Here is a 16,572-nt window from a genome sequence, read left to right as displayed (position 1 = left end):
TTTTGAAAAAGGAAAAGGAGAGAAAGAAAAAAATGCAAATCCAAGATCAAGGGTAGTATTTAAAATTCCTTAAATTTTTTACCTTTCATTAAACAAATATTTATTGAACATCTTAGAAAGGAACCCTCCTACACTGTTGATGGGAACAATTTCTTTAAATACTTAGTGAACAAGTTATTTAGAAAAATTGTCTTTGTTCAAAAAGAAAATAGTTTAAATGCAAGGGTAAACCTGTGGTAAAGATAAGACAATTGGTAAAAAAAAAAAAGTAAAACTCTAGGAAAATCTATCTCTGTCACCCAAAGTCATAAATATGTGAAAGCAAGAACAGAGAATCCTAAGGTAATTACACTAAGCCTAGAGCGGGCTGCACAAGTTTTGACCAGGCAGCAAACTTCCCACCCTTGTTTTATACTGACACCTCCACAGCTCACGCTTATGCACAACTCAACCCACTTAAGGAATCAAAATTAAAGAAGCAGAGAAATTAAGAAAGACTCTCTAGGATATTCCTGCCTCTATTTCCTACAAAATGGTGACAGAAGTGGCTGGCAATACCATTTTCTTCATCAATCTAGGACAGATAGATAGTCACAAAGTCCACTTTAAATGGTCTGAGACCACCTAAGATAAGAATGCTAATTAGGGGGCATCTTACAAGTCGATGGACAACCAAAATAAACAAGCAGATTTACCTGTCGGCCTTCATCAGAAGGTTAGGTGGCAGCTCCAGGAGCTGGTTGTGCTGTACATCCAAGACCTCCACTGAGGTTCTTTCTAGCCTTTCGGGAAGCCTTGTCAGCTGGTTGTGTCCCGCCAGTAGTTTCCGGAGACTACTATTACAAAATAAGCTGTGCAAACAGGGACAAAGACAGAAGGAAACTTACTGAGAGCTCATTTGGGATGAAGATTTCAAAATGAATAGGAGTAGGAAAAGACTTAAAATTATCTCTCTAAGAAACCTAAATTCATTCAGAGCAAGTGCAAATTCATTTTAACATAAGCTCAAAGTTGGAGCTGTTCATATTTCGATACTTTCCATACTTAAAAAAAAAAAGAGGGTGGGAAAAACTATGAAAAGGAATATTTAACAAAGCAGCTCTACTTAGTGAAAAAGAAAACGAGTTTCATAGAAGACACCAAAGGCAGTAGCCTAGTCTTGTTACACTCACAAGGCAAACTGTGAAAGGCTGTAGGCTTCCCCAGGCAGGGATTACATCTGCTATCGCCCTGGAACGCTGGGGGTTTTACCCACAATAGAATCTGAGTAAATACAGTTGAGCAATTTTTACTTACAAGGTCAACCTTCAGTAAGGATTCTTTTGGCCAGTTAAACTTTTACCAATGACAACTGAAAAAATGCTACATTTTCCTCAGTTGCATTTCACAATAATTATTTCTCCCTTTCCTCACTTCCCTAAATCTGTATATTTCTATTTTCTCTTTGGTTTAATCCTAGACCAAAGTAGAGACTCCCTCCTAAAGAGAATATAACTCACTCAATGCAGTATTTTCTTTTGAGCATCAAACAAGCTATTGGGAAGCTTGACTGTGTTTTTCTTTTACGGGTTATCAAAACTGCAACAAATGATGAATATGTGTTAATCTTATGTAAATCTGCTTTATGATCACGTAAGACCTCAACAGTCGTAGAGAATAAAGCAGGTCCTGGGTTAAACAGAAATCTGGGGACTGTGGGAAAATGTTATAATTTGCATCCGGATCACATTGGAATGAGAACTCATTTACACTGCTGTCAAAGAATGAGGCTTCCTCACCCACCTCCTGTTTCCCACCATTCTGACCTCACTGACATCCAAAGTTCTTAAATCACTCTATATTACAGCTGTAACTTTATTCACTTTAAGTATCAAAACGAGATTCTTTGCTCACAAAGATGCTAGCAACCTGTCTCAACACTGTGACACCGTGGGCCCCCCTTAAAGATATACCTGACTTTGCAGGTTTAGATATTAATGTGACAAGACAATCTGTCCAGGACTGTCATTCAGTCACAACTATCACAGGGGCCAGTCTCTGTAACGCTCACTTCAACCTAATAATTCGGGATTTGGTCCACCAATTTTACTGTCTTGCTGGGTCTGGTGTACAATTTAGAATTCTTAGAGAGTAGAATGGGATTATTTCTCTCTCTCTCTCTCTCTCTCTCTCTCTCTCTCTCACACACACACACACACACACTTCACCCTTACATAGACAGATAACTGAAAGACAGGTTACAAAATCCTTATCTTCATTTTTCCAGATAAGAAAGGAGATTTGATAACTATAGGATGAGTATAAATGCGAGTAACTGGATTTATTCAATTCTTTTGGATACTATGAATTAAAATAATTAAAATAGCTTCTTTTCCTTTCAGTACAGCTCCACTGCTAAACATGAATTTCTCTTTTCTCAGACCCTTCACACACATCACCTAGACAAACAAAGCTTGAATGTTAAACCAACTTCTAACCAATCACTGTCTTGGCCTGGATATTAGATCAAAGATAGGGCCGATACAAAGTTTGCAACTAAACAACACCATAAATGAGAAAACATGTATTGTTTTTGCCCCATGTGTTAAAAACACAGACATACACAAAAACAAACACTGTTTAAATTTTTTGACAAGACAGCATTTGGATTTGCTTTGAATAAGCATTTGTTTAGATCCCAAAAAAGCCGGTACTAATGCAGAGCAAATCAAAGATTAATTAACTCTGGGGAAAACTGGGTAAGATATCAGTTATCTTGTATTTATTTAATTGTTGGTTTATTTATATAATATCTTTGTTGTAGCATACAGTGACACAGAGGCCTTAGACTCCAACGTGCTATATGTGTTAAACTGGGGAGGTCAAAGTAGGGAAGAGAAAAACAGACAGAAAGATAACAGTACAAGATTTTCTTTTAACAAATTATTTTTCCTCATTAGTAGTAGCCTGTTTTCATTTTTGCTGTTTGTCTTCTAAAAGGGTCTCTCTCTCTCTCTCCCCCTCCTTCACACACACACACACACACACACACACACACACATCTGTCCACGGGGCACATCACCAAAGTCCTTTTGATAATGGTGACGGGCTATACTGGGTCACCTAAATGCTCACTCAACATAAAACTCTAAAGCAAAAAGCATTCTCAAATGGACTGAATTTACAGGTATAACATATGGCTGAGAAACAAAGAAAAATCAACTGAGCTTTCCAGGGATTGAAAATGTAACTCGGACTTCTTCCACAAGAGCTAGACTCTAACACAATGTTATCCAACAGAAATACCATGCAAGCCACATACGTAATTTAAAACTTTTTAGTAGTCACATTTAAAAAAGTGAAAAGAAACAAGTAAATTAGTTTTTACAGTACACTTTTTATTTGACCCAATATATCCAAAATGCTATTTTAGCATGTAATTAATATACAATATTATTGAGATATTTTGCATCCAGTGTATATTTTATATTTCAGCACTTCTCAGTTAGGACTAGTCACGTTTTAAGTGCTCAATAGCCCCTCAGCTAATGGCTACTGGCTGTCATAGTGGACAGCTGAACTCTGACACATTTACTGGCCTTACTAAGCAGGTGTATTTCATGATCCTTGTCCTTTACAAGAGAATAGAGGAATACGATCATAAACCTTTAAAGATCGTGTATCTAAGTTTACTCCAAAATAGTGATATATTTCTACAATTTTTCATTGATATTTTTTACTATATATGGTTAAAAATAAACGACTTACTCTGTTCAGTGACTGGCTGAGAATCGTGGAAATACCTAGACCTGAGTTGTGGCAGCCACTAGGCACAAGTGGCTATTTAAATTTAAATTAATTAAATTAAATAAAATTTAAAATTCAGTTCCTCGGTCACACTGTCCACATTTCAAGTGCTCAACAGTCACATGTGGCTAGTGGACACTGTAGTGAAGAGCACAGATACAGACCATTTCAGTCACCACAGAAAGTTCTTCAGGACAGCAGTGGGATAGACTACTCTTCCGGTTATTAATTGCATGGCTAGTCACTAACAGTCCAATAATATTTTATGCCACAATGAGCCAACTTGAAGATATTTGTCTAGATCTATGGATACCAGATATCATCATGTGGCTGCTTTACAATCTTGCCATTAAAGTGAATATTATGAAATAAAAATAATAACACGTTAAGAGAGAGAAGAGAAGGAAAGAGAAGTTCTTCGACCTTCTACTCCAAATTTCACACAAGAAAAACAGAATCTAGTTTGCTTTTTCTGGTTTAATGATCTAATAGTCAATTTTTTTTTTCAGGGTTACATTCAAATAAAACCAAAAATTATTTGTGGGTAAGGCAGACATGTAATACAATGGACAGAAGGCAAAGATTCTGAAAGAATTAAGATTTCAGAGGTGAACAAATCATACTGTTTGCTGAGTCTCTGAACATTTCTTTTGGCTTATTGGAAAATTTCCACCAAGCATCAACCGCCACGTGGCTTTGCGAAGTCTGGCTCGGAGTCAAAGCCTTGGTCTACCCATCACTGCATGATGGAAGATTGTGCCTCGAAGATACCATGAGAGGTAAACGATACTAAATAAGGTTTTATTATTATTTTTCTGGCCGCGCGGTGTGGCATGTGGGATCTTAGTTCCCCAACCAGGATTGAACTCGTGCCCCCTGCATTGGGAGTGCAGACTCTTAACCACTGGACCGCCAGGGAAGTCCCTAAATAAGGTTTTAGAACAAACTCTTTCAGGGGTTCATAATAACAAATTAAACACTGAATCAGCAATTTTTTCCATTGCTCATCTAATTTGAGATTCTCTAACTTAATGTGTAATACTCACCGTGCAGGAAGTTCACATATTTGATTATGGCCAATATCCAAAACTTCTAGCTTTCGGCTTTCACATACCCACTCAGGCACGTTTTCTAAACGGTTCCTAAATATAAGAATATACAATTCTTTTTGATTGGAATTTGGCTTAAAATATGGTTCAAAAGTCGAAATAATTATATAGCACAAATAAAACTTCAAGTGAAATACCCAATTACAGTGAGTATCAATCAAAAGGACATGTGTATTCACTTTAATCTGAAGCAAGATGAACTGTGATAAGGAAGGAATAAGAAATAAAGAAAGAGTAGCAAAGAACACAGTCACATCATCTGCATCATCTCTAAAGTCTAAAAAAAAGTCTGGTTCCCAGAATTACTATCCCAAAATGTCTATAAACCCATGTAAGCTTAGGGAAAAGATGTCTTATATTGGAAAACAAACAAACAAACACATATACACACACTTCCAGTTAAGGTAAATAGTCAAATGGTATAAAATAGTTTTATTTTCCAATTTGCATTTTTACCCTGAACATGAAAAATTTTCCTAACTCCAGAAGGTACCATGAGAGCAGTGCCATAGACAAATGGAAAGAAATGGCAGCAATGAAAAGATACACTGACCCTTAAGTTCAGAATTAATTACTTGAAAACATTTACTTAGGCATTAGATAGTAATTATAATTACCAGAAACAAGTAAACTAAACCAATGGTAACTTAAATTGTTAAATGAATTGACCACGTCTTAGATAAACCTACTATATTTGAATGTCTCCTTAGTCACAGATGGTTAGCTTTTTACCTTCTTTTTAAAATATGTGAAATGACTAGGCACAAAAAATCTAACATGGTATGTATGTTATGACTACAATTCTTTAAAAACAGATGAACAAGTCTGTGAAAAGTATGATGCTTGGAACAAGGATTATATTAGAGTAAAAGTTTTTGCTATTATATCAACTTTTCAATTAAAACATAGAAAAGAAGGCATTATTTTCTGTTTAGTGTTTATATAGGTACACACAGTTCTGGCTTTGAAGCTCTACAGATTGACACACTTAATTACTTTATTGTACAGTAGTTAATCCCTAAAACATCTCAATATGATAGGTGAGTGAAAGTACCCTTCAGTATAAGTAACCTCACCATATAGCAATAAAATTCCTCTTAAGTGATAAAATAACCTAGAACTTTGAACTTGAGGAGCTCTAAGAACCTAGTAAACACTATAATGAGTAACAGCTCAGTTTCTTTCTAGAACATAAGTACACAAGAGAGGGTGAAATACCCAGAGGTATGTGAGGGGAAGCAGAGGTTTTTCTAAGAGAATGTCCTACAGTTTGGGAGGTGGATTAAGCAGAGCATGTTACAGTAAAGATTCTGGACATGCGAGTTAAAAAAAAGATGAATAGCATTTAAGTGCAGAATTCAGGGACTAGCATGACATAAGAGTTTCCAATTCAGTCTCACTTAGGGGTTTCAATGGGAACCATTTGCCAATTATATACTATAAATAAAAGAAAAATAGATTCACTCTATGGCCAATTCTCTCGAATAAATCTGTTCAAGATATTTATATGCACCCATGTATGCAAACCCCACTCCTGTACTCTTATTTAAATGCTGAAGATAGTAATATTCAAGGCTGACAGAAAAAAAAAAGAACTTAGGTAGTGTCTGACTTAAAATTCATTAAACAAAACTGTCTGACATGAATTTAGTAGGAAATGTATGAAGCACTACTCATAAAGGATTTTATAATTATAAATTTCTAATAAAACTAACTGTAATCATTCTCACATCAGCTAAACTCTGACACATTCTGACATAATTATGATTGAGAATATTATTAAAATATCTAGGTTTGTGTACTTTCATGACTAAAGGCATATTCTGCACCTGACACATCACGTATCAGTTGTATCAGATTTTACACACTGAAATGAGTTAACAGTTGTCACGTTGACAGGGCCACATGCTCCCATGTACTGTGGTCATTCAGAAAAGTCTTGGTTATTACCTTTGGAATTAAGTTGAAAGTGAGTTTCAATTTAGTGTGTTGAGATTATGAAAGTCTAATTTGTGCAAATACATGCTTTGGGCCTTCAGGAAAAAGTCTACTACAATATTTGTGGGAACCAGAGTACACATGACACACTGTAGTAGTGAATTTGTGTAAAAGGTGTTCACAAGTGAGCTGAGAAAAGTGAGCAGGCTGTATGGAAACCTTACTTTGGTAGTCTCAGCCACCACTTTTTAAGAGTTCTTAGTAAGGAGATGTATGTACAAAACGGAGGCAAAAAATCAGAGAGCTATATAGCACAACATATATTTTTAACGAAATTAACAACATTTCAGGGAAAGACATGAAGATACGGTTAATATAATTAAAGAAGTACTGGACCTTCCAGCCATACAACCCTCAACTGACTAATCTTTCAAGCGTAAACCTGGCATTCAAACCAGTGTCCACATCAACATCTTGATTCTTCTGGTGTAAACTATAGTATACAAATGAAGTACATATTTTAACTGACAGATAGTTGCATGCATTTTTCAGAGGATAAGTATTCAACACTAGTGAATACCTTCAAGATACATAAAAAGTTCTTATGCCAAAGTTGAGACAGAATCTTCTAAATAATTTTCAAGCAGACCCCAGAGTGCTCTAGGACTTGCCTTCTTACCTTGAAACATCCATGTAGGAGAGATAATTCGGAACTGGGTAAACGTCAAGTTGGACAAGTTCTAGGAAGCAGAAGACAAAAACATTACCATTCAAGTGACACTGAGACTCTTTTTATATGTAGAATATCATTCCTGTGCTTTATTCTCCATGGTTTGTTTAGGTTAGGAAATACATCCATTTGTTTAACTTTGAAACTATAGGAAAGTACAAAGAACTTCTAATTTAATCACAAGATCTTATTCAGAGACTGAAATAAATCACTCATTCTACTTTCCTACCTCTTTCTTATCCACTTACTGTGGCACTCCTCTTGTTATGCATGCTAAATTTTATCTGGAAGATTAACTGTATGAATACCATTTTTTTAAAAAAACATTCAGGGTTCCTTCCATAAAATCAAATGCACCCTGGCTTGTGCCTTTTTCACTCTACTGGAACAGCACTCCTGAGGGTCACAAATGACGTCCTCTACTCAAATCTGGAAGCCCTTCCTCAAAACTGTATGAAATGACACCTAGGGTTTTGTTTCTCCGATAGAGTAGTTTCAAGATGTCCTTCTGCTTCTCTAAACCCTTACCAAGTAAGTATTTCAGAGGTTCAGCTTCTCTCTGGTTTCCTACTCTTGGCCCCAGCTAACTGTGAGGGTTTTGGTGGTCTACTTTTGGTACTGGGTCTCTTCTCTTTTCTAGTTACCTTACTTCCATGGTTTCAGGTACCACCTATGAGCAGATGTCTTAAATCAGCATCTGTAGTCCTGACTGCAGATTACTACTAGCTCACACAAAAACCACTGCAATACCCTGGATTAGTGGAAGAGTGCATCATTCCACTCTTCTCCCATAAGTGCGCTCTGCACACTGCTTTCATGTTAACAGTCTTATAGCATCATTTCCATCACATGCCTCCTCCACTAAGAATCTCCACTGGTTCTCTACAGCTTACTGTACTAGCTTCAAAGCTTCACCAAGCTTCACTCCAAGCCATGCATCCCATAAGTACTTCTCACCACTTTCCAGCAGGTACCTATGAGTTTAGAATTCCCTGTGTTCTTCCATCTGCCGAACAAACCACATTCAGATTCTTTCCTTTTCAACACCCACTTCATACCTCCCAGCTACCCATATCCTATAACCCTTTGGTGACCTGTAGCTATCTGAGGTTTGGTTTGTTTCTCCAGTGAGAAGACAGTAATCTCATTAAAAAAAAGAAAAGAGAAAAAGAAAAATCCCTATCCTCTAGCACTCTTGCACTACACTATGCGTAAAACAAGTGCTTGATAAATATTTGTTCAGCACGTAGTAATAAGTACTTGTTTCCATTCAGTTGTCTGATGGGAGGGAATGGAAATCTTCACTTCAGCAAACATATGCCCATACGACCTCTTCTGTTTTAGAACTGCCATGATTTCCAAATTCTAAGGAGGAGACCTTATTAAATGAGTAAGACTCTTGCTTTGTGGTGTCCCTGTGGGTATATAATTTGGGTTTCTCTTAAGGTGAGCTCCTTTGTTGGTGGAGCGGGAAATCTGAGACCCTGAATGGAGTCTGTAACAGACCTCCCTTTCACTTTCATTCTCCAGATTTACTATCTTTTTTTTTTTTTAATTAATTAATTAATTTATTTATTTTTGGCTGTGTTGGGCCTTCGTTTCTGTGTGAGGGCTTTCTCTAGTTGCGGCAAGCGGGGGCCACTCTTCAACACGGTGCGCTGGCCTTTCTCTGTCGCGGCCTCTCTTGTTGCGGGGCACAGGCTCCAGACGCACAGGCTCAGTAGTTGTGGCTCACGGGCTTATTTGCTCCGCGGTATGTGGGATCTTCCCAGACCAGGGCTCAAACCCGTGTACCCCTGCATTGGCAGGCAGATTCTCAACCACTGTGCCACCAGGGAAGCCCCCCAGATTTACTATCTTAACAAGGTAGCCCAATCAACAGTTCACCCCCCACCTTCCCCCCCTGTCTGCCCTTCAAGGAGAAGAGCCAAATCACAACTGGGAGTAACCTATCTAAATATCACGATATGAGAAAAACAAATTAGGAACTATAAAATCTTCCTTTTTGATTCCTTTAAATACCAAACCAGGATTCTTCTTTTATGATTTTTGTCTTAGCAAAATTGGAAAAACTTATTTTCCTAAATGAGGAAAGAAAAATCAAAGTTGAGGCAGAGAAGATGGCACTGAGTAAATTCTTAGAACCAAAAGAGAAACTCTGGGGACTTCCCTGGTGGCGCAGTGGTTAAGAATCCGCCTGCCAATGCAGGGGACACGGGTTCAATCCCTGGTCCGGGAAGATCCCACATGCCGTGAAGCAACTAAGCCCGTGTGCCACAACTACTGAGCCCGCGTGCCTAGAGCCTGTGCTCTGCAACAAGAGAAGCCACTGCAATGAAAAGCCCGCACGCCGCAACTAGAGAAAGCCTGCATGCGGCAATGAAGACTCAACGCAGCCAAAAATAAATAAATTAAATAAATAAATTTAAAAAAAAAACAAAAGAGAAAATCTGATGTGGTCTTTGTTACATACCATTAGAAGAGGTATACAGTGCTTTTAGGAAATAGCCACAGATGTTTAGTGTCACCAGTTGATTCCTTTCACAGTGTAAAACTTCAATGTTGTTGAAAACCATAGCATCTAGATCACCAAGCTTATTGTCGCGCAGATCAAGCTGAGTGACGTGAGGGAGAAAGTCCACTTCATCTGCTATTAGCTTCCTAATTAGGTTCAGTCTTGAGAGGAAAAGGACATAAATAGAGACTATAATTAACTGCAATGTTATAAATAAACAGTCACACCCTCATATGGTGACTAACAAGAAGGACTCAGGTCTCACTCTGTCACGGTCCTCCATGATTTCTTTAATCTCAGTATCTGGCTTTCCTTAACTAGCCAGATTCTCTGGCTATTTCTAGCTACAATTCCATGAGGTCTTAACCTTGACAATATAATCTGAAACATAATTTAGATCATTAAGGCTGGAAGAGAAATATGCATATTGATTTCACCTTAGTTCATTTCAACGGAGAAAAAAATCATTTGAATGTTTATTTCCAAAGAATCTGGTTGAAAGAACACGAGAAGCAAAACCCAGAATAACCCATTAAGCACATTACAACTACATGGATATTTAAGGAAAGAGAGAGGATGAGTGAGCAGGTAGATGAGCAGCCATAAAGGACAGAATTAATCGGTGAACTTGGAAAAAAAATAATGAATGGGAGCCAAATATACACCAGAGACAGGTGTGCAAATATATCTGAATTTTCAGTTGGTTCTGGACCAAAGGTTAATTACCAAAACTATCTCCAATTTTAAAATACTACTTGAAAGAGCAAAGTGCAGAAAATACTGAAATTTGACACGTAGGATTCACTGAGAAATCATAAAACAAAGGACAATAATGGGGATCAACAAGTTCAGGGCACAGGGAAAAACTGGCAGAGCCTCAGTCATAAGAACTAGTTAGCTAATAGACTAAAGTTGCCATGAATGAGCTGCCAAGAAGATAAGTAAGTAGTAATGGGGACTAGGAATCAATGTAACAAAAACACATCTGGCTTCAAAGTGGAGAAAAACAGATGAAAATCTCAATTCCTAGTTTGCTAGGCTACGCCCAACTCCTTTACAAACAAACAAACAAACAAACAACAGAACCTCCTGCTTCTCATTACAAAGCCAACAGAGTGCTGAGATCATGCACTTGGTTAGAAGAGCATTAATACAAAGGCAGGAGCTTAGAAAAAAGCCAAGTCTTCTCTGCAGTGATTTTCTGCCGTTTGAGAAAATAAAATAAAATGAGGGTAACTAAAATTTTACTAGCAGTATCATAAAGCCACTGAAACACAAGGAAGAGTGACAAGACAGCAAAGAGCTAGGACTTGTCAACCTGCAAGAACAGCATATTGCCTCTTCAAATGTCCCCAAGATGATTTTTTTTTTTTTTTTGCTCCTTTTCTTTTCTATTCCAGGTTGTAAGATTAAAAAACTGGCCTCAACCCAGCAATTTGCCTATCTCCAAATGCTCACTAGATTACTAGAATATGTACACAGAATAAAAAGAAAAAAAACCCCAAATCTAATTTTGGATATAAGAGATTGCAGGAATTGAAAAAATGTCCCATGATCTCCCTAATCTACACTTTAAATTATCTTCACGTGGCACTATCATCTCCTCGCCCTCCCCCTCCACTGTATTAACACTAACGTAATTAAAGGGCTGGTTTAATGAGGAGACAAAAGAAAATCTATAACGACAGGGAGGTTAGTCCCACTATTCACTTTAAATTGCCAAGTCTTATCAGGATGCAAATATCAAAAGTTTTCAGGCTCACACAATAATACAACTACTTAGGGTGACCTTTTAAAGAGGCAAAATGTGGTAAAAATTTTCTTCCAATAATCTCCTCAGTGAACACAGGCATTTTATTTATTTCATCAGTACTCACTGAGCATTTACTATGTGTTGATCGGCAGCATGAAAATGTTCTAGTTCCAGTTTGCTGCTCAACACTTGCATATGTGGCCTTGAGCAAGTCACCAAAGTCTCGGTTAAGTCTAATTCTAACCTGTAAAATGGGGATGACACCTTCCTTGTCCTACAAGGCAGTTGAGAAAATCAAATGAATGCATGTGCTGGTGCTTTGCGAACAAGGCAAAGCCATGGTGATGATGACAGTAACCTATGGCTTTGCATCAATCCGAGATGGATAAAGTAAGGTGCTTGTCAACAGATTTAGTCATTTAGCGAGGAAAACCAGATATGCTTTAAAATACGAAGTCTAAAGATACAAGTATGTGATAAATGTCATAAATGGCGTAAAATACAGAGAATGGTCAAAAAAGATGCTGTGCAAGAGGAGCCATCTCATCGGAATCCCAAGGGCAGGCAGAATTCAACAGATGTAAATGGGAGAAGAAAGGAGTCCATGAGGAGTTGCTGAATGGCCTTTGGACTGAAGAGAAGAGCACAAGGTGAGTTTCACGCATGGGTGTAGGGGGTCCCTCAGGAGTGCAGGCTATGTGACAGGAGTGAGAATATGGCTACAAAGGTGAGTTAGTCAATTAATCTTTATCAAGTACTGTGCCTACTAAGCGCTAACACTGGGAACTCAAGGATACATAAATAAGAGCAGTGCTTCTCAAGTTATCTCGGGTGAAGGACCTATTTTCTGAACTTCTAATCCATCACAGACTGATGTGTAGTCATATGCACATACCAGGACACGGCGCACCGCACAAGCAGTTCATCGCTGCAAGTTCGCCAACACCGAAACTAGTCTACTCCCTGTACCATGAGAAAGTCTGCTTACATGAGTCTACTTGGATGTTGTGGCAATGTCAAGTCACTGTGCGTTTCTAAGATATTAAGTCTCAATTTCTATACATATCTCATTGCAGAAAAGTAGCAAATAGTAGGTTTGCTAGCACAGGCTGGAGGACCACACTTTGAGCAGCTCTGAGCTAGAGCCTCATCCTCAAGGGATTCACAGGCTAGTGGGTTGAAACCAGATGCGAGAGCTTGAATATCTTGAACTAGAGAACTGAAGGCTCTGAGCAAGGCTGTGCTTGCTTGAGAGGCTGTACGATGGCAGCAGACAGCTCAGCTAGGAGACAAAGCAGCAGTGAGAAGGCAAAGGAAGGGACAAGGAGTCAAACTAGTGTGCGAGAACTGATGGGTTCTGGTGGCAGACCAGAAAATAGAGTCAAAAATTTTGTGTCTGGATAACCAATGAAGCAGTGTTGCTATCAGCAAAATTAGGAATCCAGGGGAAAGAACTGGTTGAATAGAAAGAAATTAAACTGTTTCACATGTAATTTGGGTGAGTGTGTCAACAGGAGAAAGCAAGGTGAAATTATCCTGCTGGCAGCTGAAGTGGAATTAATCCCAAGAAGAGAAATAAGAGTTAGAGAAAAATTGAGGAATATTTACCATGGAGACGAAAGGTAAATGATGAAGTCCTGTGAGTACAGGCAACCAACCACCAAGGCACAAAACAGAAAGAGAGGTGATCGAGGAGAAAGACGTAATATCCACATTTTGGACAGATTAGAGGAGGAGAAATTATTAATGATGCCATAGAATAGTATCAGACTCAAAAATGTGAATATGAGAAAAAGAATAAGATCAAAAGAAGAATGACTACTTTTAATCTGATGTAATATTTCCATCTGAAGGAATAAAAATTCAATCAATAAAATCAGCCCTCTGCTTACAGAAACTAAGTGAAACTCCCCTTAAATCATTCCACTAGTTTCAGTTTAAAATATTAAGGCAGAATTATAAGCAAATCTGACCAGATTTCTGCCCCCTCAGCTCAGTGGTCTGAAGGGAAGCAGTTACCTACTCATGATCATTCCACATTTACATGTACAAAAGTCTATTCTGGTATTTAAATATCCTGTAACTAATCTCATCTAAAAAAGACCCAATTAGAACCAGAAATCTGAAGAGTTTACAAAGCTCTTAATAAGAAGTTACTTCCAAACATATTAGATTGATCTCGTTTGTAAGCTAATTCAGCTCAAGAAAAATGATGCTTTCTTATCCATACCAGGTAACTTATAAATCCCCTCGTGCTTGCTACCTGAGGTCAAAACGACCATCGTTATACCTCTGGGTGGCTGAATTTAAAAAGGGCTCAAATTCTTGAATATGAAGGTTTTCTAAACCCAAGTGACTCAGAGGCAAATAACGTTAACAATTTAGAAAGAAAGTTAACAAGACAAAGTGTTCAGTTCCCTATCCTGTCACACTCCAAAAAGTTCTCAAAGTCAGATAAATTATTACCATTTGAACTCCCTGAACTAAGAATTCTAGGTCTGCAAATTGCTAACACTTCCCCAGGTGCGACAGGCTTGATTCCTTTAGTCTGAGGAAAGGTAAAGCAAATCAACTCTTTGTGGAACTGGAATGAATGGGTTCCCCGGGGCCAAACGGGTAAGAATGGAGATGAGAGAGGAGCAAAAGGTGATGCTACTTTATACTGATGAACAGGCCTGAGTGAGGGTCTGGGGTTATCACCAGAGAGGAAAGTGGGTAGTAAAACAAGGAAAGAACCATCAAACAAAGAGGTGAAAAGATGCCAAGACGGACAGCTGAGCAGGGTTCATGAGTACAAGATCTCAGCAGGTAATAATAACAATATGTAACATTTGCTGGGAGAGTGAGGCATTTACTCCATTCCTTCCAAAACTCTATGAATTAGATTCTGTTATTAACTGTAATCTAGAGATGAGAACACAGCTGCACAGAGACATTAAATATTCCGCCCAAGATTTAATGTGGTCATCACTCCCTGGCTAATGGGAAAGTTAGTTTGGTTGAAAAAGTATCAAATTGGGCAAGTTAATATTAAGGCCTAAACCTAATAGGTTGCTTTGCAGGAACTCAAGCCCAATGACAGGCTCTTGTTTTTCCTTAAAAAAAGAGAAATTTAGAACGGCTTCCTCCTTGTGTATTGGTTCTTTGTGCATTAGAAAGTAAAACTGAAGTTTACATACAAAGGGATGATTACTGGGCATCTGTGATGTAGCAAGGCTTGTGTTAGTGTTTTCAGCTGGAGTTTAGTGCGATCAGGATTCAAAATGCAGGTTCCCTTGTTCTTGCAAGGGCTGAGAGTGGAGGTTCTGGCCAAACTTGGGCCTACCAAGAGATTATGAGTTTTACATTTTTGTAAAGAACTGTAAACTACGGGCAGACCCATCTGGATAGAGAGAGAGAGGAAATTAAAATAAGTAAATTAAATAAGTAATAAATTTAATTTAATGAATATATTATATTAAGGAAGCCAAGGAAGGGAAAAAAAATTAAGGAGAGATGCTCAATGGTGTCAACTGCCTCAAGCCACAGAAAAGTAGGAATAAGAGAGAAAAATATCCACTTGGCTCTTGATACGGTTTTCATTCACCATAAATAGCTCTCTCTGACTCGATGGGCCTACTGATTCACACTAATTAAAACTGGGCTCAAACTTGCAAAACCAACTAAGACCTTCAAGATATGTGGTCACTCATCAGTGAGAAAAAAAATTTTAACAAGTTTCAGGCATGAGCAGACCCTACTACTAATCATTATACTTCCCTCTTGGCAAAAATAGCAAAGCGGGCCCTTATTGTAACTAACCAGCCTGCTTGCCTCGACAGAAGAATGCCACCAAAAGGGCTATAACCTACCCCCCCAAATATAAGCCAACCACTCAAATGGGATATATATCTTTAAAATGGTTACCTTAGATCCACATGTTTAATGTGAGGCATTTTTCTTAAAGCCTGTAGCCTAAGAGTCTCCATACAGTTTCCAGACATACAAAGCTTATCCACAGCAGTCAATTTCTCCAGTACCTCTGGAATGTCAGTGAATTCATTGAAAGAAAGACCAAGATAACTAAGCTGATGCATGTTCTCCAACTCAGCAGGAAGGGTCTGGAGAAAGTTTCCATCCAACAAAAATGTCTGTAAGCTATTAAAGAAAACATAAGAATTAGAAAGAGAATGTATAAATTTTACATCTTTATTATTAACATACGAGTTCCATAAGTATAGATCATAATACCAGAAAAAGAAAATATACTATCCTTTGCAAAATGCTAAGGACAGGGCCTGAGGCAATAATACACCAGAGAGAAATGATCAGAGATAAACATCTTAATCTTTTACTGAAAACGAAAATTATGACCAATTTTCCCAACTTGGATAGGCATAAATGAGAACAACACGAGCTGACTGCAGTGTGAATCGGCCCAAATACCCATCTTTCATTGTTATTCTAAAAAATTAACTTCTAGGTCTTAGAATTCAACGTAACTCAGGACATGAGAAAGTAACCCCTCCTCCCATATTTAGACACATTCACCTGTAGGGGTCTTCATTCTAAACAAGGGTATTTTAATTTTTTACAAGATTCTGAAAGAAGCTAACAAACGAACTCTACACAAGAGCATGATCTCTTGATATGGGACCAAGAGACCAACATATGACCAACATAACAAGTTAACTAATCTCATGTGCTGTGACCCTGATGCAGCTTTCTCGGGGTTTCTGAGAGATACTTTGCAGCAGGGTTT

General features: G+C 38.0%; 1 protein-coding gene across 1 annotated transcript in view; it reads right to left on the bottom strand.

The window, feature by feature from the left end:
* PHLPP1 (PH domain and leucine rich repeat protein phosphatase 1) overlaps positions 1 to 16,572 on the bottom strand; it is a 214,717-nt gene that overhangs the window by 41,815 nt on the left and 156,330 nt on the right. The window contains exons 6-10 of the mRNA XM_068563442.1: positions 15,738 to 15,968; positions 10,037 to 10,239; positions 7,513 to 7,573; positions 4,833 to 4,928; positions 696 to 851 (exon numbers count right to left, since the gene is read on the bottom strand). Coding sequence (XP_068419543.1) covers positions 696 to 851; positions 4,833 to 4,928; positions 7,513 to 7,573; positions 10,037 to 10,239; positions 15,738 to 15,968 — 747 coding nt within the window. The remainder of the gene's footprint in view (positions 1 to 695; positions 852 to 4,832; positions 4,929 to 7,512; positions 7,574 to 10,036; positions 10,240 to 15,737; positions 15,969 to 16,572) is intronic.

This window comes from Eschrichtius robustus, chromosome 14, assembly GCF_028021215.1.
Source record: "Eschrichtius robustus isolate mEscRob2 chromosome 14, mEscRob2.pri, whole genome shotgun sequence".
Classification (NCBI taxonomy): Eukaryota; Metazoa; Chordata; class Mammalia; order Artiodactyla; family Eschrichtiidae; genus Eschrichtius; species Eschrichtius robustus.
The sequence above is the reverse complement of the archived record's forward strand: the minus strand, read 5'-3'. Positions and strand labels throughout refer to the sequence as shown.